The following is a 22,195-nucleotide window of genomic DNA, read 5'->3' as shown; positions in this document are numbered from 1 at the left end:
GGACAAAAATGGACAGCAACTGTTGTATACCCCTCAAGGTAGATGGTATAACACTGATGGTAATTAGCTGTCAGCTGATTTTAAGTACAGCTGACGCAACCCCCTCTATTCACAGAGGATGCATTCCAGACCCCCATGAATAGCTAGGATCTGCAAATATACTTAGAACCCCTATAAAAACACTTAAAACTGCCAATTCTGTTAGTTCAAACTCAAGAAAAACCCGCTAAAAAAGCTTATATGTGCAGTGTTCCCCCTTTATTAGCGGGGAATGCGTACCAGATACGCCCACAAATAGTTGAAACGCCTATAAAAATGCTTGTAACTGTCTATTTTGCCTGTTAAACAAGTACATTTTTTGATGAAATTGATAAAAAACAGGAATTTGTGGATATTTCTCATAGAAAAATTGAGCGAATAGAAGAATTTTCTGTGAATAATGGGTAGATATGGTCCATATAGAAATCAGCGAATATGTAAGTCCGCGAATGCCGAGAACGCGAATAGGAGGGTTCTCTGTGCCTGATTATTAAAATAGTTTTAACACAAAAAGTGCATTTAATCATGGAATTGATATGAAAATACAGCAATCTGTGGATATTTCCCAAACGAAAAATAGTACCGCGAATCTGCAAATTTCGTGTGAATATTGGGTAGATATGGTCCATAGAGAAACCACAAATATGTGAGTCCACGAATGTCACGAATGCAAATACTGGGAGGGGGGGGTCCACTAACCACACTTCCAGAAGGGATACCTGCATCAAGCACGGTCCTTTTAATTCTTCCAGTGCCTAAACAATAGAACTGTAGCTGTTTTACCATCTTGCAGTACATTTACCAAAAGAGGCCTCACTGTCAGGCAACTTCACAACCAATACCTAAACTTGTTTAGCTGCTCACGAATACCAAGGAAAGTCAAGCTTGTTAATATCACCTTGCAGGCACAGAAGAGCACTAAAATGCTTCCTCAAGAGTTAACAATAGGAAAATTCCCACAGGGAAAATATAAAACAAAACGAAAAAATAAAAATCATAAATGAATCAAAATTTCCATGAAATATGTAAAGATCAGCACTAAAACCTATAGAATCTATTGGGACTTCAAATATCCCGAATAATAATCAGAACAAAGCAACATCCGACTAAGCCTTCAATCCTTAGATTCAAAAGTTGTCTTCTGTCCTCTTCAGTAACCAAATACGTACTGGTGTTTTATTTTGTCATATTTTGTATAGTCTAATTATGAACTGCAGTAAATGTGTACTTGCTTTGAACATTCAACACTATGCTCTGAAACTGTAATTTGAGGGAAGACTGAAGTATTGTGAACAAGAAACCATGATTCAATAACAAGGCACTAAAATGCAAAACAATGCAGGTCACAGAAACAGTTGTAGGCTTGTCTAACGTCATGAATATACTGTAATAGATTTTTTTCACAGTATACACTCACAGGTTAATGCAATTAATACCAAACTTTACTTACCACTTACTTCAATTTTTTTCTCTCAGGAGTGTGATCTATACTCATCATGCATATCTAAACAAGCAAAAAGGTAACGTGCAAAAATGCAATGTCTATAAGAAAAAACTTGGTACGGTGAATAAGATGGGTACCATTACTCCAAAGGAAATCTTTCAATGATGATAAGAAAATTTGCTAACTAGAGCTTATGCTTCTGCCATAAAAGGCTTTATGCTTTAATTTGCAACATGTATGTAAACTCTGGTGGACTTTGCAGCTGAACCATCCTACTGGCAGAGCATTCTTCATGTTTGTAGCTTGAAACATCTATTTTATGAATTCTTAACTCTCATTGGCATTTTGTCTCTTAATGGTAACTATCTTTAATTCAAAATTTCCTCTTGACATTGCACCCATCTTATTCAACGCATGAAAAAAGTTACACATGCGAGACAGAGAGGTAGTAACAGCCATATGTGTGAGTGGACACAGACAGAGAACAGAAGGGCTCGTGGACGGAAGGTCTTGGGAAGTTTTCTGAAGCTCAGGATCACGGGAACAGTTCTCTTGTTATTTACAGAGTTCAATGTACAGCATCAAAATCGAATATGGGGAAAAATAAATATATACTATACGTATATCTAAAATGTACTTTCCACAACTACTTATCTAGTCTGATACTGTACTGTACGAATAGTCCCTAGGTCTATATCTGGTGCAAATTAAATTTTGGTTAGACTCAATCATTTCACGTAAACTAAATTTTGTGAAGGAATTATAAAACAATGTCAAAAGATACATGCAATAGATTATGTATTTAAGCACTTTTATGTACATTTATACATTAAATGTATGGGGGAGAAAAATGTATGTGTAATTTTTTCCTGCAGTCTAACAACTGGAGGCATTCCTTTATGTTAGTGACAAAAATTTACTGTACTGTCAAAAGTTTGCTTCCTAAACGACACGATAAGTACGTGTTTAATTATTACGAAGTTAGTTATTCACACTACTCAAGTTTATGCAAACCAGCAAGACAATTTTTAGGTCTTATTGGGCAATAAAAAAAAAAAAAAGCCTACCTCATACTTTATGTATAGCCACTCTTAATCAAATCAGCAAATGATACGAGTCAAGAAAACTAAGGTTAACTTCAAAGCAATCTGTCATCAGCAAAAAGCAAAGATGGTAATTATCTACACCCTAAGCCAATTTAATTTCATCCGTTCCCGATCCCATGCCTGACCTCACCTGATCTCAGAGTATCCTGGGAGCCTTGGAGTGGTAGAGGCCCTCCAGGGGGGATACGCCGTCCAGGGGGGGGATGGAGGGAGAGTTCCTCGTACATAGGTCGTCTCGGGTCCCAGGTGGCATGTGTGCCGCGACCTGACCCCCCACCTAAAGAGACAACCAACAGCCGCCCACTCAACACACAAGAAGCGCAACACAAAACTACATCAAGCCAAATAATTAAGCAGGTCACAGCTGTCTTCCACTATAGAGACTGTACTTGAAGTTGAAGGCTTTCTATAGAGCTTTTATCAATACTGCTATGCTGGACTGAATTCCACTACATTACATAAAGACTTGAGCTACAGTACTTCACACAACATTCACTGAATCTACTTTACATACTAAGAGGCTATGGCAATAGCATCACTCGTACAAATGATTACAATTTCCCAGTTTGTGATGCAAAACTGGGAAGGAAATTTCTAAATCTCAAAACTGTACTTGTGGGTGAAATTACAGCTGTGACTAGCGAGTAATCAAAATTAAAAAAACAGAGCTGGTCCGAGCTTAAGGTAAAAACGTGGATGTATGAAGGCAGCATTGAAAAGCCTTCAGGACATTCCACACATTTAGTTACGGCAAAGACTTCCAGAATCTTCTGGTGGTAGTTTTTTGTGGGGAGACAAAGCTAAGCATGATGAGAGGGATGCCTATGAGTAAACAAGTGACATTAAAAAATCAACATAAAGCAGTCAACTTAAATGAATATTAATGACAAAATAATGTAATTTCTTGGCTGAAATCTATCACTTCACTGATTCTAGTTATATACATATGTAATTAAGTTCTTCCAGTATATTCTGTCAGGCGACTGAAGGGTCCTTTAGTGTATACGTATTCCATGTACTTTGAGCACTAGAACTTTCAGATCTATGTAGCAACTTCTCATTAAATGTAGCTGGTTAAGCAATGTACTTCTACACTAAAAAAAAATATATGAATATGTTGTTTCAGAGGGAAAATTTAGCTTGCAGTGTACAGAATCCTGCCATGGCAATGTTTACAAACTTGGTGATAATTAATATGTACACCTTCACACAATAATTTAGGGGTAGTATGGTGGCTTACCACTCTGACCTCACTTTTCACTATTATATCTCATCATGTCAGTTCTAATCAACTGTCATTTGCTGTAATCCAGTGAGTAGTACAGTAGTACTTAAAAAAATTTGCAAATAAAAAATTATCTGATAAATCGCTATCCAGTACACCTCCTAAAATAATCTCATCTCAAATTCTTAACAAGGAGCTATCATATTAAACTTCTGCCTCCTATTTCAAAACAGGCAATACAAGTGCAGTACATGGAATTGTCGAAATATACACTTGAGGAACTTCAATTTCATTTTTGAAAGCCATCATGGTGCTTTCCCAACATTAAAAAGATTTTCCCAAGTGTCCTAAACAGCTTCACCTTTATACAGTTTTAATATGTTCTGGACATTTGAATTTCAGGTGCCCCAGTTTTATTCGTTCGTATTTGTTTGTTTACAACCTGCTCCTACAAATTCTCTCTCTGCTGGCTGATTTCCGGTAGGAGCACTTCTGGGTTTATTAGTCTCCTAACTCAGTTCATAAGAGTTTTCAGCTCAAAATTTAAAGACAGAAGGATACGTATTGGACAGTTATTGACTTCAAGATGTTTCTCAAACTTCTGTTATACCTAAAAAGGGATTTTGACGGAGGAAAAATCTATTTTTGGGTGAGGAGCCGTGTCGCCCGGTGAAATGTCTCGTTAGCCATTTCTAATATATAAAACTAATGCTAAATATACTAGAGAATAAACCAAAGGGACTGACTGAGGTTACTACCCTCAGGCGAGCACTTTTGTAAAATAAAAATGTCGTGTATAAACCAGGGGCGAGTAATACAGCCACGTTTCCTTCAACCCCACAGAATGATCCTCGTCAACAATCCCCAACATACGAGGTGCCGTTATACAGGCCGCCTCCCCGCAACCAACACCCTCCTCCCGAGCGCCATCTACAACATCTAGAGTTAGCAACCCTCAGCTTGTACCACCACCGGGTGGGAGATCAATACATTACTAAGGGGTGGGTTCACCGGGCGACACGGCTCCTCACCCAAAAATAGATTTTTCCTCCGTCAAAATCCCTTTTTTGGGCTCAAGCCGTGTCACCGGTGAAATCGTACCAGAGAAATGGGGCAAGCTGAAAATTAAAGAAAATACTGTAACAAGGAAGGAGAACTAAACCATTTAAATATAAAAAAGAATTTTAATATATATAAACCCCAATATACAAAAAACTTGTATTGTTAACAAAAGACCTTTCTCAACTTAACAAAATGAGAGAATTCAAAAAATGAATTTATGTACAGCTACAGGAGTTCACCTGTAAAGTCTAAAGGTAATACAAAATTATAACAATACAGCAGTACTTGGTACCAAAGGATCTCTTAAAACAAGCTAATACAAAACTCCCCACCCGTGCCTGTTGAAGGCCCGAGGGAGAGGAAAGCAGGGTTGAACAACTAGGTGAGGCAGGCAAGTGGGAAATAAAAAAGGGAGGTGTCAAAGAAAGAGGAAGTTAAGAGTTTTCAGGAACTACAATACTTCCTGCAGCCACGGCAGGGAACTTAAGTGCATTAAGAGATTTAAGGTAGTGGCGTTTGAAAACTGTCGAAGATTTCCACCCAGTGTACATTTTCAAACCTTCAAAATTCATATGCTGAAAATAGTTAATAGAGGTAGCAATTGCCCGGACATCATGAACCAGGGGAAATGAGTCAGGATCTGCCTGTTTAATAAAGTAAAGAATTTGTTGTTTGATACCTCTCATAGTAATTGTTCCTCCTTTTTCTCTCATGAATAAGGGGCCTGAGGACTTAAATGACGTTCTATCTAAATAAGATTTGAGAGATTGAACTGGACAGAGAGAAGCGTCTTGAGGGAGAGGAACTATTGACCAAGGAGTCCATCTATCTTGTGGACTTTCATTTTTGGCTAAGAAGGTTTTGTCTGGTGAAAGTAAAACATTACCATTAGGTTGGAAATCTATATGGCCTGGATCTCTAGACAAGGCCGACAGTTCAGAAATTCTTGCTCCTGAGGCTAAACTTAATAAAAATAGAGTTTTCCTAAGTAGGGTTAAATACTGACAGGATTCATTATTAATACTGGAGGCCAGTCTCAAAACTTCATTTAGAGACCAGGAAACAGACAGAGGCCTATGTATAGGTCTCAGCCTTGCGCAAGCTCTAGGGATAGAGGAGAAATAGGAACTAGTTAAATCTATCCCAAACCCTACCAGGAAAATCTTTTTAAGGGCAGATTTCATAGTCGTAATAGTACCAGGAGCTAAGCCTTGATCAAACAATTCTTTAAAAAATGAAATTGCTAGATTGGTTGTCATAACCTGCACTTCCTTTTCTTTCACAAATTTAACCAACCTCTTAAGAGCAGAGTCATACTGTCTAAGAGTAGAATCTCTTTTATCAGATTCCAGGAATGTAATATTTTCCGGATCAATTCCAGAATCATGAAGAGCTGCCATCTTCATAAACTCCATAAAGTTAGGGCTTGCAGACTGTTTGAGGAAGCGTATACTTTCTTGGTTTGTACTATTTGTGACAGTATTGGATTGGGGATCCGTCTGGGACGGAGCTTCAATTCCAGTATTAGAGGGAACCAGTTGCTCTTCGGCCACCAGGGGGCTATCAAGGCTACTTTCCCTCGATATGTCCTGAGCTTGTGAAGGACTTCCATCAGGAGATTGACTGGTGGAAATAAATAAATTTTCTTCCAAAGATTCCAATCCAGCGACAATGCGTCTGTGGCAAATGCCAGAGGGTCCAGGTTGGGAGCCACATAGCATCGAAGATGATGATTTGACTCCGTGCAAAAAGGTCCACTTGGAGACCCGGGACCTGCTTGGACACCATTGAAACGACTGTGCGTCCAGTGTCCATTCCGACTCCAATGGGGATGTCCTTGACAGAGCATCTGCCACTACGTTCCTGGCTCCTGCTAGTATGTGTGGCTGATAGGTGCCAGCGACGTTTCTGTGCTCGAGAGAAGATCGCAATCATCACATGATTTACGAACTTGGACTTGGAGCCCCTTCTGTTGATGCAGTGAACAATTACTGCACTGTCGAGGACTAACCTGATATGTATTCCTTTCTTTGGATTCATTCTTTTGAGAGTAAGGAAAACTGCCATGGCTTCTAACACATTTATATGGAATCTTAGGAAGGACTTGGACCATTTTCCCTGAAACTTTTGAGTAGGGGAAATGGGCCGCCTCCCCATCCGCTTTGGGATGCGTCTGTATGAACCACCAGATCCGGTTGAGGATACTGAAGTGGTACTGTCTTTGCTAAACTCTTGGCTGTAGACCAAGGTTTTAGACTCTTGCGTAAGAGCTGGGGAATTCTTGATAACTTGTCTCTTAAGCCTATATTGGCTCGACTTCTCCAAATTCTGTTGAAGTCTTTTAGTCTGGCTTTCAGTACCGGTTGGGTCACTGCTACAAACTGTAGGGAGCCTAGAATCCTTTCCTGGGCCCGTCTCGATGCTAGTTGTTCTTATAAACTGCCTTGTGGCTTTCGCAATCTCTTTGCACTTCTCCCAAGGAACTGAAAACCTGTGTGTCTGGAGGTCCCACTGTAGTCCCAACCATTGGAACTTGGAGCTGGGGACTAGTCTTGACTTTTGAAGATTTATCTGAAAACCTAAATTTTCTAGAAATCTCATGACTTTGTGGGTTGATTCCAGACATTGCTCTTTGTTGGAAGCCCAAATTATCCAATCGTCCAGGTATGCAGCCAATAGATTCCCTGACTCCGAAGTTTCTTGGACTACCACGTCCGCCAACTTGGTGAAAATCCTGGGAGCAATATTGAGGCCGAACGGCATGACTCGGAAGGAGTAAGCTTCTCTTCCTAATCTGAAACCCTAGGTAAGGGACAAGTTCCTTGCTATGGGCACATGATAATAAGCATCGGTAAGATCTATAGAGGTGGTGACGGCTCCACGGGGGAAGTAAGGTTCTCACTTGGGTCACGGTTAGCATGCGAAACTTGTCGCATACTATACTGGAATTGAGCCGTGAAAGATCTAGAATCACCCTCCTCTTGTCTGTGCCCTTCTTGGGGACTGAAAATAGTCTGCCTTGAAATTTGATGTTCCTGACTCTTTTTATTGCCCTTTTCTGGAGTAGTTCCTTCTTCCACCTCCATCCCAGACCTTTCGATATGACACTGTGTGCCCAGGTGTTGAATGTCCACCTGTGCTTGAATAGAGCTAATCTCCCACCTACCTTGGCTGTCTCATTGGTTGGCAGCTGGTCTTGAACCTCTACCTCCTCTGTAGGGTCGGCTCTTGCGAGCCTTCCCCCTCCTCCGCCGACCCGTCTGGAGGTACCACGTCCTCTAGTTCCTCTAGGAGCATACCTCTGAAAGGAAGTATGAGCCTCATAAGTCTGGTTGTAGGCCGGTGATGGAAGTAAGGGTTGATTAGACTGTGGTGCTGGTGTCTGTACCCACATGTATGATTGTTTGTGGTGGAGGCATGGAAGTGGAAGGTTGGTTCACGCAGGAGATCTTTGAAAAACCTTTCTCTGTTGAAACTTCTTTGGCTTCTTGGCCTTCTGACCGCCTGCCGTGGAAGGATCTGCTGGACGCTTGAACTTAAGAGCCCATCTGGTTGCCAGTGATTGATTGGCTCTCACTGCCTCTTGAGTAACCTGAGCTACTAAATCCTCCGGAAAGAGGAAAGGTCCCCATATTGAAGATCTAATGAGCTTATTAGGCTCATGTCTGATCGTTGCTGGTCTTAGGACAAACTTCCGGCAGGCTCTTCGCGCCACAGCGAAATCAAACAAGTCGTGTTGAAATGTGCCTAACAATGACTTGGTAAGGACCTGAAATTCCGGAGCAGTCGGATAGGTGGAAGCAATCATCTCCGCAGAAGTGACTGAGTGAAGGGGACCGACTCAGCCTACACCTTGCTTCAAACTCGGCTTAATGAGATGCTCAGGTAGTTTAAGGAGTCTCTCATTAAAATTGTGTCGAAGCACAATCTGTTTCCAACTTCCCTTTATGGAACGTTTCCGGAGTTTGATGCCAGTATGTAGGATCTTCGGGCATCAACAAAGACGTCAAGTCTGTCTCTTTCAATTGTGGAAGAGGCTTGTCTTCTTCCGCAGCTTTTCAGGGTCAGCTCGGCGATCTTCGTGGTGCAAGGCAGCGGGTAATCTTTTGGGATAATGAAAGTGGTGTATTTCCCTTTAAATGGAGTGATCTTAGTGTTGACACACTCCATCTCCTTCATAATCCTAAGCCAAGCTGACTGAGCCGCTTCTCTTGGAAAGATAAAGAGTCTCAGCCGGAACCTTATCTTCCCTTACAAGAGCTTCCTTAGTCAACCTTGGCATAGCCTAAGAAAGGAGATTGTAATCTGTCGGGTGAAACTCAAAATCTTCTAACGGGCGTGTCCCGCACCCTTCGATAGTGAGCTTACCATCACGGCAAAAAACACTCCAAAAAGCTAAACGCCACGGATTGCCTGCTTCAAAGGGAGGTAGATTGGCCGCATTAGGCAAGACCGAGAAAAGCTGTGGGTTTCCACCTGTCTGAGCCATCATTAACTGAAAAACAAAATGAGTCGAACCGTGAGAACTGGTTGTCAAAACATCAATCTTGTGATCCTTCACGTCTAAATAGAACGGAGAGGGGATGAAAGATGTAAATAGAAAAATAATTGTTTCTCACTCTGCCCCCCCGGAGTCCGGCGGTCGGAGATAAAGAAACGATATTCTATGAAGACAACCAACTCAACTCGAGACCCAAAAGTTAACACTGCAAACGTTCCCCACTTCTCATCCGCCTCCCTTCTAACTGTCTCTCCATCTAAAGATGACTAGTAGTAAATCAGTTCTATGAACTAATATGAAACCTACTCCATCAAACGGCCGCAGGATCTAGCCTAAAAGCAAGCTTATTAGGTTATAATTAAAGATCAGACGCTGTTTCCCAACAGCTAATCGACCGTTGATGGAAAGTCAAAAGAGGACAGACTGAAAGAAAGACGGCGAACAAGAAGTAGCCTACTAGGATAGGCTAGCCTAAATAACCTACGCTAGGTTACTCTAATTAGAACCCCTATAGCTCTAATATGATTAAATTTTGAATCGCCTGGGATCGAAATCTCAGAGACAAGAGCTAAAAATCCAACATATAGCCTACGCTTAAAAACAGCACAGATATGCCACCACGCGGGGTTCAGAGCGCAACCTAACCTAGGTGCTAGGCCTAAACACGAAAGGTAAAAGGTGAATTTACCTTGTGAAAAAGCTCTAACTAAAAGAAAAAAGGGTTTGACTAAATGCTAAATAAAGGAGTACTAGAACTCCCTAAACTTGGAAATCAAAGAGTATCTTCCTTACGTATAAATACATATATATATATATATATATATATAAAAGTATCGAAAATAACGGAACGAATAACACTCGATCCTAGCCATAAGGTTTCGATATTACCAAAATTTACTACCAAGGAAGACACTCCTCAGAAAACCAAGCGCATAAAGATCATAAATTACAAAATTAGGTAGAAATATCGCCCAAGCGTAAACAACGGTCGCCATGCGGACGAAGACCACGATAACGCAACGTGAAGCGTCGGTAAAAACGAGCTTAAACTTCTTAAAAAACGGGCGATCTACCACCTAAAAAGTAAATCAAAGCATGTTCTGAGTACAACTTAGATGGGACGGAAGCTGCCATCGTTGAATCACAATAAAGCGACAAAAAGTTGAAATAATACACAGATATAAAAATCTCGTGCTACCAGGTCGCTGTGCTAACTTAAGATGTTGTAGATGGCGCTCGGGAGGAGGGTGTTGGTTGCGGGGAGGCGGCCTGTATAACGGCACCTCGTATGTTGGGGATTGTTGACGAGGATCATTCTGTGGGGTTGAAGGAAACGTGGCTGTATTACTCGCCCCTGGTTTATACACGACATTTTTATTTTACAAAAGTGCTCGCCTGAGGGTAGTAACCTCAGTCAGTCCCTTTGGTTTATTCTCTGGTATATTTAGCATTAGTTTTATATATTAGAAATGGCTAACGAGACATTTCACCGGTGACACGGCTTGAGCCCAAAAATGACTTCAGAAAAGCTGAAAAGCTTGGTTAGATGTCCAAAGTGACCTATAAGCAGGGCAGGAGCAGATGCTAGCTAGCAACCTTATCCCTACCAATGATTAGAAGCATGCAACAGACTTTAGGAGTCTGACAGGAGTAGCGATGAATCATGGTCAAGTCCAAGAAGTCAAGAGAATGATTAACTCAGATTTCATAGGAATTATAAATACCTTACTAGACAAACCCTACCATTTTACATACTTTTCAACTTATGTTAAATTTCTGACAACTTCTACCAACAGCCAGGGATACCCTACTGTGAGAAGTAAACATAATATATATACAGTCTGTACTTCTCATCATAACATAATAATACATACTACCATTACTAAAAGCAGAAAGAGAGAGAGAGAGAGAGAGAGAGAGAGAGAGAGAGAGGAGAGAGAGAGAGAGAGAGAGAGAGAGAGACGAGAGAGAGAGAGAGAGAGAGAGAGAGAGAGAGAGAGAGAGAGAGAGAGAGAGAGAGCTACACTTCCCTGGTGCGGTCTTAAGATAAACAAGACAACAAAGATGTAAAAAAGTTAAGAGCTAACCCTTAAAGAAATGAGAACCAAAATTATTGACTCTCAAAAACCTGGTCTAAAGGATTTGCAAATCAATTCGGGTAGAAAATCGAAGCAAAAAGCTGAACGGAGTAGAGAGAGGTCACAGAAATGAATCGAAAATAAAATACAAGATAAATACTTTAGTTGGTGAGCTGTACCTACTGAAAGCAACATTCAGCATACGTATAATAAGGACACTTGGGAAAATAGAACTTGATGTTTTTAAGATGACTTGTGGAATGAAATGAAAAATAACTTTAAAAAAAGCAAGGAATATATGTCTATGCATTAGGCAACTAGGACCAAAGCTCATTATGAATATGGACACAGTATACCAAAACATGTACTGTATGTAAAATTAAAAAAAAAAAAAACAAGTCAGCTTAATATAAATATATGAGATATGCTCATTTTGAAAATAATAATACGTATTCATGTGTTGTACAGGCAGCAATTATATGAATAAGGCAAACTGCATATTAATGTGATTAAAAACAGTAGCAAAAATCATAAAGAATGTATAAAATTGAAACAAAACAAAATCTAAGACAACAAAAATGATCATGGATACAAAATCCATAGTACGGACAGCAATATCTCTAGGAAAGTGAATCTGACACTGTAGACATCATTCAAGTTCTGTATCAGAGCATTCAAATGATTTAGACAATTTCAAAAATAGGGGATAAGAGAGGCAATGGCAGCTACTGCACTCATGTGAAAGATACTCAAAAGTATTCCTTTTATTTTTACAAAAAAATTCTCCCTGACGTAAAAAAATTCTTGGTCTCAAGAGACCACAATGTACAACCATGCCAAATAAGAGTTTAAACTGAGTATGTATGCATAAATGGATATTACAATTGAGAAACATGGACTGCCTCCCTCTTTTTCTCCTGACTAAGCTAATCCAAATGACTACAATATGAACTGTACAAATTCTGCAGGCGTTACGCTTTGTGAGACTTAGAAGCCTGAAGTTTCCTTAAAAGTAAACCATGTAAATGAAAGGATATCTTTAAATGTTAATCATTAAAATCAAATGATATAAACTACATTCTACTTTGCATGAGGTGAGTTACTGATGTAAACTGACCATTATTCATAATGAATGTTGTTTACTGCATTCTAAATCATCTTAAATTTCCACCTACATAAATCATGATATACAGTACAGTACACTGTTAAGTTTTTATATTAATCAATATTTTTTCCCTTCCTTATACTGTGGAGCATTTCAGCCAGTCTCATTATGTAATATTTATGTATATATAAGAATGTTAATAAACATCCTCTTAGTTGTGGTGAAAACAAACAGATGAATGAAGTTTATAACTTGACAAACACATTTTAGTATGAAAGCAATAATGAACTGATTTATGTTCAAGTAGCATTATACAAATACTACCATAAATCATGTCACTTCATCAAACAGTCGATTGAAAATCTTAGAACTTAAAATACATCAACGCATAACCTGAGAATTAACATTGCCTAACATTCTACAAGAACCACTTCCACACGTATTCGTTTTTAGTGACGTAAGCCTGCCAGTGCCTATCTTAGCCTTTACTCAGTCAAGAAAAATTTCAGTACAAAAATAGCCAATGGAAAAATTAAAAAGTGGTGCTCTAAGTAAAACAATAAAACATAAAAATAATATTGTAAAAAGCAATACAGCACACAGGACGCACTGTGCAATCAAACAGTGTAATATGAACAATTGACCTTTCATATCACTTGCCTTAAGAGATAAAATACTGTAAAAAACAATACCTACTTTACATTACTGACCATTCCCTGTACTTGGGGGCTACACATCTATAGATACAATAAACTTGGAAGGAGGAATAAGGGGCAATCATATTAATGGAAATGATTTCAAAAGCAAAAATGGTGGCAAAACTTTTCTTAAGTCTACCATCAAAAAATATCAAATGGCAGTGCCACTTTTTTAAGAGTCTGGCTGAGATATAAATAGACATATACGTATATATATATATATATAAAAAAAAAAAAGAAGGATGCTTGCTCAGTACTGGACTACAAAGCTTCAGAGGAGGGGTGCTTGGTGCTCAGTCAAAATACAGAGGTTATGAAAACATAAGGGGCAAGCTTATATTGATTATCATTGCTACTTACAGTCTCATATCAAAATTGTTTATGATTAAAAGATGGGCTTAGCTGATGTGTAATAGGGCCCTTCACTCATGGTGCTGTCTTCTAGAGATTAATTGACAAAACCACAAAATGCTCACACAACACATGAGAGACATTCATCTCCATTGCTAAATGAAAATCGAGGGGGACTAAACTAAATTCATAAATATCAACACAGATACATAGTAAGAATGATAATAATAATAATGAAGGGAATGTTAAATTATTACTCATTTCTTCTCTTCACTCATGTGCTCCTAATTGCTCATCAAGACAGTCTGAAAATGAAGTGAAATGACCGTGACTTGTATCGACTCACGTGTCACATGAAGGGGAAGGCCATACCTCGTTTGATGCGGTCGCAAGTGTTGTACTGGGATCCAGGAACTGGAGGAAGCTTCCTATTGGGAGGTGGGATGTAACCTAGCTCATCACGGAATCCTGGGTGTCGCTTGTCCATAGTAGATGGAGGGGGCATACTAGCGTTGTACTGGTACTGCTGGTAGACTTCCTCTGTTTTTCGTTTAGAAAAATATATAAAAGCATATCATGAAATCTTGCAGTTTGAATCATCAGTCAGTCTACCAAATCAGGTTTAAGACTTCTCTTATCACAAGGATTATTTCAGGCATATCAAAGAACATGTAGTGCTACAGTACTTTCTGTAGTACCTAGACTTCAAAAAAACAAGAAAAAAAAACTGAAATACAATTATTAACATGATTAATTTACAGATTGTATTAGTAGGACAAAAGCAAACTCTTTCACTACCATAAAAATATTTCCTGCAATAAACAATGGTGCTTGGGATAACTCAGAAATGGAACTGACATCTTTCTTATAATACAAATACTGATTAAAAGTAATACTTAAATTTTTTTTTACAGTGAGTAAAAGTGCTTGTAAAAAGTTTGTGCATAGAACTGAGTGAAATGTAAAGAAATTTCTGTTTATGTATACATTCATTTCAGCATCTTAAGATTTAATTAAAATTAATGTCTATTTTCCTAAAGGAAAGCATTGTCACTAAGTTGGAAGATGAGGTCACCAACAAAAATCATTGCCCCTATCATTCAATTAGTAGATATATATCATACAGCAATCCTTCAGAGCTGGATCACTGCTAGTTTACATAATTTAAACAATCTAAAAAGGTACTATTTTAATATTTTCAAGATTCTAAAAGATGCTACTTTAACATCATAAGTCTACTTTTTTTTTTTTTTACCATTATAACTATTATTTGTAATCACTTCCTTGAATGGCATACTGTTAACATTAATACTAATGCCTAGGAACCGAAATAGAAATTATAATACTGAATTATATGTTCTGGTATTCAACTAATGCTGAAATAAAATGTTAAGAAGCTTATTTTTATTCTTATTATTAATAGGGCTTAGTTTTTCCAGACCTCTGAGTCTTAAGAAGCTTATTAATAGGCAGACAAACATGAAAATGACATGCTGTTAAAAAACAACAATTTTTACCGTAAGAACATACAGCGATCTGAAAGTTCTCATTGGAAAGCAAAAAATATTGCAGGTCAGGTTTTAGATGTTAGTCACTAAACCGTAAAAGATGAAACTGATACGTTAAGGCTGAAAAATGGTACCACACTAATCAACTTTGGTTAAGAATCCAGTGAATTTCCATGAAGTAAAAAAACAGGTGATTTATGAATGGTACATGGAAAGATATTTCATGGTACTGTAAAAAGGTATTCATACTCTACTGGACAATGTATGTAAATAATATAAGAATAGTACTTTATAACTACAGTATTTCAATTAACTCCATTATGAAAAATATAAAATTCTACTTTAAAATACTTTAATGATATCAACAAAATGGAAAACTTTTTAGTTGAAACCAAGCAGTCCAATTGGTAAACTAAAGTATGACATTTGGCACTATAAGTGGCGTCATATCTCCTGGCACTGATAAACATCTTGCCGTCAAACTTTGCATCCATAAATTGGCACTCGTGAAATAACTTAAAACCATCATGAATTACTAAGCTTCAATTTAGCATCAACATAAAAAATATACTACTTGCAAACTGAGCAAAGTTTCACTACAAGTCATAAAAAGGTGCCAAGAAAAATTATGCTCATAAGGCACCATCTTAAGAAATGCCACTCTACTTTGTGATGCACTATTTTACTTCAACTGCTACTAAAGGTAAATTGGAAAGGAACTGTATGAGGATCTTAGTGTTTACATAAAAAAAAAGTATCTACAATGCTGTAAAAAATATTCAAAAGTGAGAATCATTAATTGTGTAAACTGAAAATACCACTTATGTCAATTAGTGCAATATCATAAGAATGTGAAATTCATCTTGGTGATGTCAAACTTTAAAAAAAATTAAATGATGCCATTAATAACATATACAAGTATAAATAAATACATCATACTTTCAATTAAAAGAGTACCTAACTTTATGAGATGAAAACCCATCATATTATTGGAATATAAGTTTTCAATGAGGAAACTTACTGCATCAAGAATCATCTAAACAAAACAACACAGACACACACACACACACACATGGATTACACTTTGAACCTTTGTACTGTGTAGCAATATCCTTAATTTCCTGCAATCTGATTTGCAACCTATTTCCCACAAAAAGCTCATTTAGAAGGAATTCTTAAATTGGAAAAATGGCTTCGGACAGTACTAATTAAAGGCAATGAACACATTAGTTTCAAAATAGGAATACCAGGATGATTAATAAAATGTCATACTATGAAAAACTGCAAACTAAAGTACTAACAACACTTACTAAATTTGATCACAAAATATTTGTACAAAAAACTGAAAACTACTAAAAATCTGAGAGGTAGTTCAGATCAAGTGGCCACGTAAAATTGAATTTCCACAAAAAAACACTCAGTTTATGACGTGGCCAAATCTTACTCAAAACTAGTGTTACAGGAAGTTTAATATTTTTATAAGGAATTCACACTGCATGTGTCAGTTGTGAACTGTCAGTATCTAATATCTAATAACTAAAATCCCCTAATAGTAGTACATCACAGTGTAACCCTGTATGTAGGGTACTGCACTCTGCTGGTAACTTGATTTGCATATACATAAATATACTCCTGAGTACTACATTGGTCCCATTAATTGTAACTGTTTTGTCATGCAACTTGAGAATTAAGTCAAGCACAAAATCTCCATACAGACAATACTAAATTATTACACATGAAAGCTCTTTTATACAAAGCAATTAATCAATTATTTGTTAGTGCCTTCACCAAAACACTTGTGTAAAAATTATACACAGATATGATTAAAAACTAGCCTAAAAAAGACAAATTACATTTTTAGAAGTTAATATTGTTTATGAAAGCATTAACCTTTTGTTTTCTAGTAATAATACTGTATATGTGCGATATTATTGACAACTTTGGTCAAATGAACTTTCACTAAATACTGTACAGTCCTGTATAAATTATTAGACCTCCACTTGATTAAAAGGCTGTAAATAATTTGTTAAAAATGTCTAAAAATTTTGGTAACAAAGTTCTTAAGCTGAAATAGTACACAATTACGAATAAGTCCTCTATATGCTGAATGACTAAAACTAACTTGGACCCACATTGACACAAGTACTTTACAGGTATGCATGGTAAATATGGCTACATTGGTACCTTTGGCAGAACAGGTAACTAGGGAATTTACTGAGACCACCTGGTAAATCACTGTGTCAGCCTTCACATAAAAATCAAAACAGGATAATAAAACCATTACTGGGTGGTTTAATCAGACTGCTGAACCAAAATACTTCAACTCTCAAACAGTTGGATTACAAAGTTACTCTCTCTTTCAGGAATTTTCTTATTTGTGGACGAATTGACTTAGAGAAGAAGGGCTAACAGCAACTGTATTTGAAATAAAATGCTTAGCATTCATTAGCCACAACTACAACACTTAGTAGTGAATATGCTGCACAAATAATTGCGATACAGTAGTAATTTATTTCCTTTCCCTCTGAAACTGTTCTGGATTCTGAACTGCATCCACGTCAAAATATTTACTGCTAAAATTTATAAATTTCTAAAGACTCTCTTTTTAGTTTGAAACACAGGCATCAGAAGCTTATATGTAGATATATAAGAATTTTAAAAGACTTGGAAAGGGATCAGTAATACAATCTGTTGCTCGATTTGCTTTACAAAAGTTTGCTCTGATGCCCAAACTTCAGAAATAAAAGAAAAAGCAATATCCTGAATTAATGGTGCATTTTTAGGCACTTAAAAGGCCTTCATATGGCAAAACTTTCTTTATTTCCATTTCCTTTTTGTTTTGAAATGATACATTACAGAAACATATTTTTATGGTTACTGAACAGAAACCTACATTTCCATAAAAATGTGAAGAAATTTTGAGTGAGTAAAATATGTACACAAAATACCTTACATTACTTGGGTCAAGATAAAATTGCTGATAAACTTTTACAGCTACTTTGCTAAAGTTTGTATTGAAACAATAGGAAATACTTTTTGGCCTGTATACTACTACCAAGCAGGACACAGAAACATAGCGACCAGACTTTCTCTATGGCTTCCGCTTTCGAAAAAGGTTCTTTTAACTATGAGGAATAATTTTATGAAGTGATCAGTTACTTATGAAAATGTTTTGTATATAAAATGTTTACTTAATTTTCAAACATACAAGTTCCAAACCAGAAATATATTTAAGTACGATTACCTGTCAATAAAAACTTTTTTTTATCGCCAAAAATGTCTAAAATGTCAGCAACAGAGGTTACAAATTTCTTACAAAATCCAATTAGGTTGCTAGTTACAACTATCAAACCCAAACAATTTAAGGAGGTTAATTATTTAACAGTAAAAGTTCAAGTCACCCAAGTTTCAGTAATTATGCAGCCTGTTGGAGTTAAAAGGTTTGGTCAGTGTGCAATTTTTTTTATAGTGTAGTCGCTGTTTCGTCCTCAAAGGGCTTTGATGACTCAACAGCGACTACCAAAAATAGGTGTTTCCTAAGTCAAAACCTGTTATTCAAAACCAATATAGCTAGGACTAGATTCTCACAATCATAAATATCATGGGACATCCATTCATGGACAACAGAAGCAACGTGTAACAAAACTAGATTCTGATACCAAAACGTATGACAAAATAAGACTTCTTATCTATAAAAAAATCTTTCAATAACCCTAACTTGTTTTCAAGTAGGTGGTTCCCTATGGTATAAGAGAATCACAGCAAGTTGCCAAATGTACATGATAATGATGAAAATATAAAGATTTACACTTTCCATATACGTATTAGAAATACCCAGTAGGATTAATTAAACTTAGTTCCTATATTCCATTATCATCAAATGATATATAACTTTCATTAAAAACCTCTATTAAAAATGTTATATAAGTGTCCAATGGTTTTAATTTATGCCATTTAGCACATGTCAGTGAAAAAAGATGCCCAAATACCAAAAGGTTCATGAAAAATGCTTTAATCAAAGAAAAATAGAACTCTGATTAATTAAAAATTATATTTTTTGAATAGAGTCATATTCATATTAAACAATCAATTGCAAGAAAGAATTCTGTAGTCAAATTCTTTACTCTGAATGGATAAACTGAAAATCCTAAGGTTTCTGACATAGTTTCCTTGAGGGTTATTTGTCAAATAATTGCACTTTAAAGCAGATGGTTAAACATCTAACCTTGATTTGCTTAATTTGCAAAAACTGAAAAAAACAACTTGCAATGATTCTGACTATACTCTACAACAATTAACCACTTGAAAATATTTAAAAACAACCTCTTAGAGTATAAACACAAGTTCAGTCATCAGTAAGTTTTAAAAAATGAGAAATACTTGGATCTTTAGAATAAGGAGTCATGGCCTCGGCCTCACCTCGCAGCCTCAAGTTCTCAATGCCATTCTTGCGTCGGGTCACAGCCACGCAGATAACAACGATGCCCACAATAATCACGACGATGGTAGCAATGACAGGAACCAGGACATTGAGATCCAGCCATTTGGGCCACCATTCGGGCAGCCAGGAAACACGCGAATCCATGACAGTTGGCGGCAACGTGGCTGTAAACAACACAACGGCATGATGGCTTTTTAAGTCGGCCCATCGTGGTACGGTCTCGATGCCTGATCCAACTTTTTTAAAAATAAAAGTTACACAAGGCAGTCCTTGTCTACATCTTTTTAGAAAGACAAAGTATTATGCCGGCCCATCTCGCTCCTTCCTGTCTGAGTTCAGTGGCCTATGCAGGAACCCTGTGATCCTCCTCTGGGAAAACTCAATTCTTACCTGAATAGGTGCAGAGAACCTGTTATGATGTGATGAGAGGAAGTGAAGGCAACAGCCTGAGAGAGAGAGCCATAGAGGAAACTAGAGGAAGCAAGTCATGCAAGGAAATGTGCCAATCTGGGCATTCAGGTCAGACTTACAAAAAGATGATCATTCCCAATCATTACCTCTGAGGCTTGAAAAGCTGCTAAGTCACTGTTATTCACTTGCATACACACAGCAAATATTTCCTTTATTCTTTCCAGATTTTAGCTGAAGAAATGTGTGACTGAATGATGAATGAAAGCACCTGGCATCTGGGTACCAACTGACAAAAGCAGATTTTCAAATCCACACAAGATAAGGATAGGGAAGCAGCTGAACTTCCAGATTGACACACACTATGCCTCTCATACCTTTGATGGGGACATTTCGACCTCTTAGATAGCAGATGATTACGATGGCCAATACGATGACGACTACGGCCGAGACCACGGGAACGATGAGGTTAAGGTTGAGGTAGAGCGGGAGGTCTCCAGCCCCGAGGGTATTCACTTCACGAGCCGGGGCAATAGTACCTGCAATACCGCGCACGCTCAGCAGCCTAGCAGCAGCACCAGCAGCCATAGAGGCAAGCTACTAAGGCTTTGCAGCAAGAACTCTTTTGTGCATTATCAATCGCATGGTCTGTGTGTAGCTTTCCAATTCTTCAGACTCAGGCTTCCAACATTACATGGTAGCTATGGTATACTCTAGTTAAATATATTTTTAAATAATCACAAGATATCTCTTGAGATCTTTAAAACAATCACTGATACTATTTGTTTTGGTGCTAAAAACAAATTTCCTGCTACACATCATTATCAATTGAAATTGACCTGCATAAAGATGATGCATAAAAAATACTTGCTTTACTTAAATTTCTTTCCTTTTTTATACCCAATAACACCATGAAGTTCCCCCACATTCTGGGCTCTCTCTTCCCTAACCTGGCAATAATGAATAACTTGGAAAACGTAAAAAAGAAAATGAGGAAATCCGTAATAAAAAAAAAATAAATCAATGAAACCATAATGAAAAAACACAAACGGCCAGCCAGGTCAAGGGAGGCCAAAATGGGGTCACGCATTAATGTGCAATTTCAGCCTTCTCCTTTTCCAGATATTAACATGGATGTCTTACAGGTACTAATGCTCCATTTTGAACATGCATTGACAGTCCAGGCAATATGAGGCATTTCTGAAATCATCTTCTTTTTTAAAAAGAGCTTAAAAGGACTCCTTAGTGAATTCGATACTGTCTCCAGCCTTCCTGGACTGACAGAAAGCACATCGTTACTTGTTAGTCGCCAGATACAAGCACTAAAAAAGGAGGTGAATCAAAACAATTGACTGTTAATATCAAGTGGAATTCTCTTGTACAAATTTTATAGCTTTGGGATTGCTTAACTATTCCACAATATACATGAGCAATAAATTCTAGGTATGTTTAACAGAAATCAAAAGTAATTCCGTCAACAGCAACTGAATACTACTACAGATACTTCTAAAAGTAAAGAGAGAAAAGGTGAGAGAAAAAAAGGTCAAAATAACAAGAAAGAGCAAATGATTGCCCAGAAATGAGTAAAGCAAAGAAATCTACAACTGTTAATGGAAAATAAGACTTTACGTAAGGGTAAAAAGAATATTTTGAAAAGAAACATATAAAAATGCATTACTTCTTCTGCAAATTAATCTGTAGGATAATACAGCCACAGCCTGAAAGTTCTCATATATCACGTCTCCATCTTGGCAATGTCAAAGACCTTAAATTTCATTGCACACCTAAATTACTTTGAAGCTTTAACCATCCAGTGTAACTTCATTGTTTTCATTTATTAAACGAGACCACTTTGATCTCAAGACCTAATTTGCTGTTTCAATGAGCAAAGTCTTTGCCCATTGAATAATGCAAATGAAAAGAACTTGAAAGCGTCACACTGTCAAAAGGTTATTCCATTAACAAAAACCATAATTTTAATTACTGCTCAAATTCTCAAATCTCACCAAATTTATGATCTTGTGGAGAGGGAAAAAAGACATTTGTTAGCATCACATGAAAAACAGACTACATTATCCTATGTCTGCTTTCCACATGCTAAGAAAAATAGTAGTAGTACTAAATTCATGTTAGTTCTTTTGAGTACTGGTGCAAGAATACAGTACATATCTGTAGTAAATTTAATGTAACAGGTTGTAAAGCTGAGATTGTTGATTGGAGAACAATTAT

General features: G+C 37.3%; 1 protein-coding gene across 1 annotated transcript in view; it reads right to left on the bottom strand.

Moving 5' to 3' along the window:
- LOC135205245 (cell adhesion molecule Dscam1-like) overlaps positions 1 to 22,195 on the bottom strand; it is a 261,713-nt gene that overhangs the window by 37,787 nt on the left and 201,731 nt on the right. Inside the window, exons 36-38 of the mRNA XM_064235593.1 lie at positions 19,537 to 19,722; positions 13,982 to 14,149; positions 2,720 to 2,866 (exon numbers count right to left, since the gene is read on the bottom strand). Coding sequence (XP_064091663.1) covers positions 2,720 to 2,866; positions 13,982 to 14,149; positions 19,537 to 19,722 — 501 coding nt within the window. The remainder of the gene's footprint in view (positions 1 to 2,719; positions 2,867 to 13,981; positions 14,150 to 19,536; positions 19,723 to 22,195) is intronic.

This window comes from Macrobrachium nipponense, chromosome 49 (genome assembly GCF_015104395.2).
Source record: "Macrobrachium nipponense isolate FS-2020 chromosome 49, ASM1510439v2, whole genome shotgun sequence".
Classification (NCBI taxonomy): Eukaryota; Metazoa; Arthropoda; class Malacostraca; order Decapoda; family Palaemonidae; genus Macrobrachium; species Macrobrachium nipponense.
The sequence above is the reverse complement of the archived record's forward strand: the minus strand, read 5'-3'. Positions and strand labels throughout refer to the sequence as shown.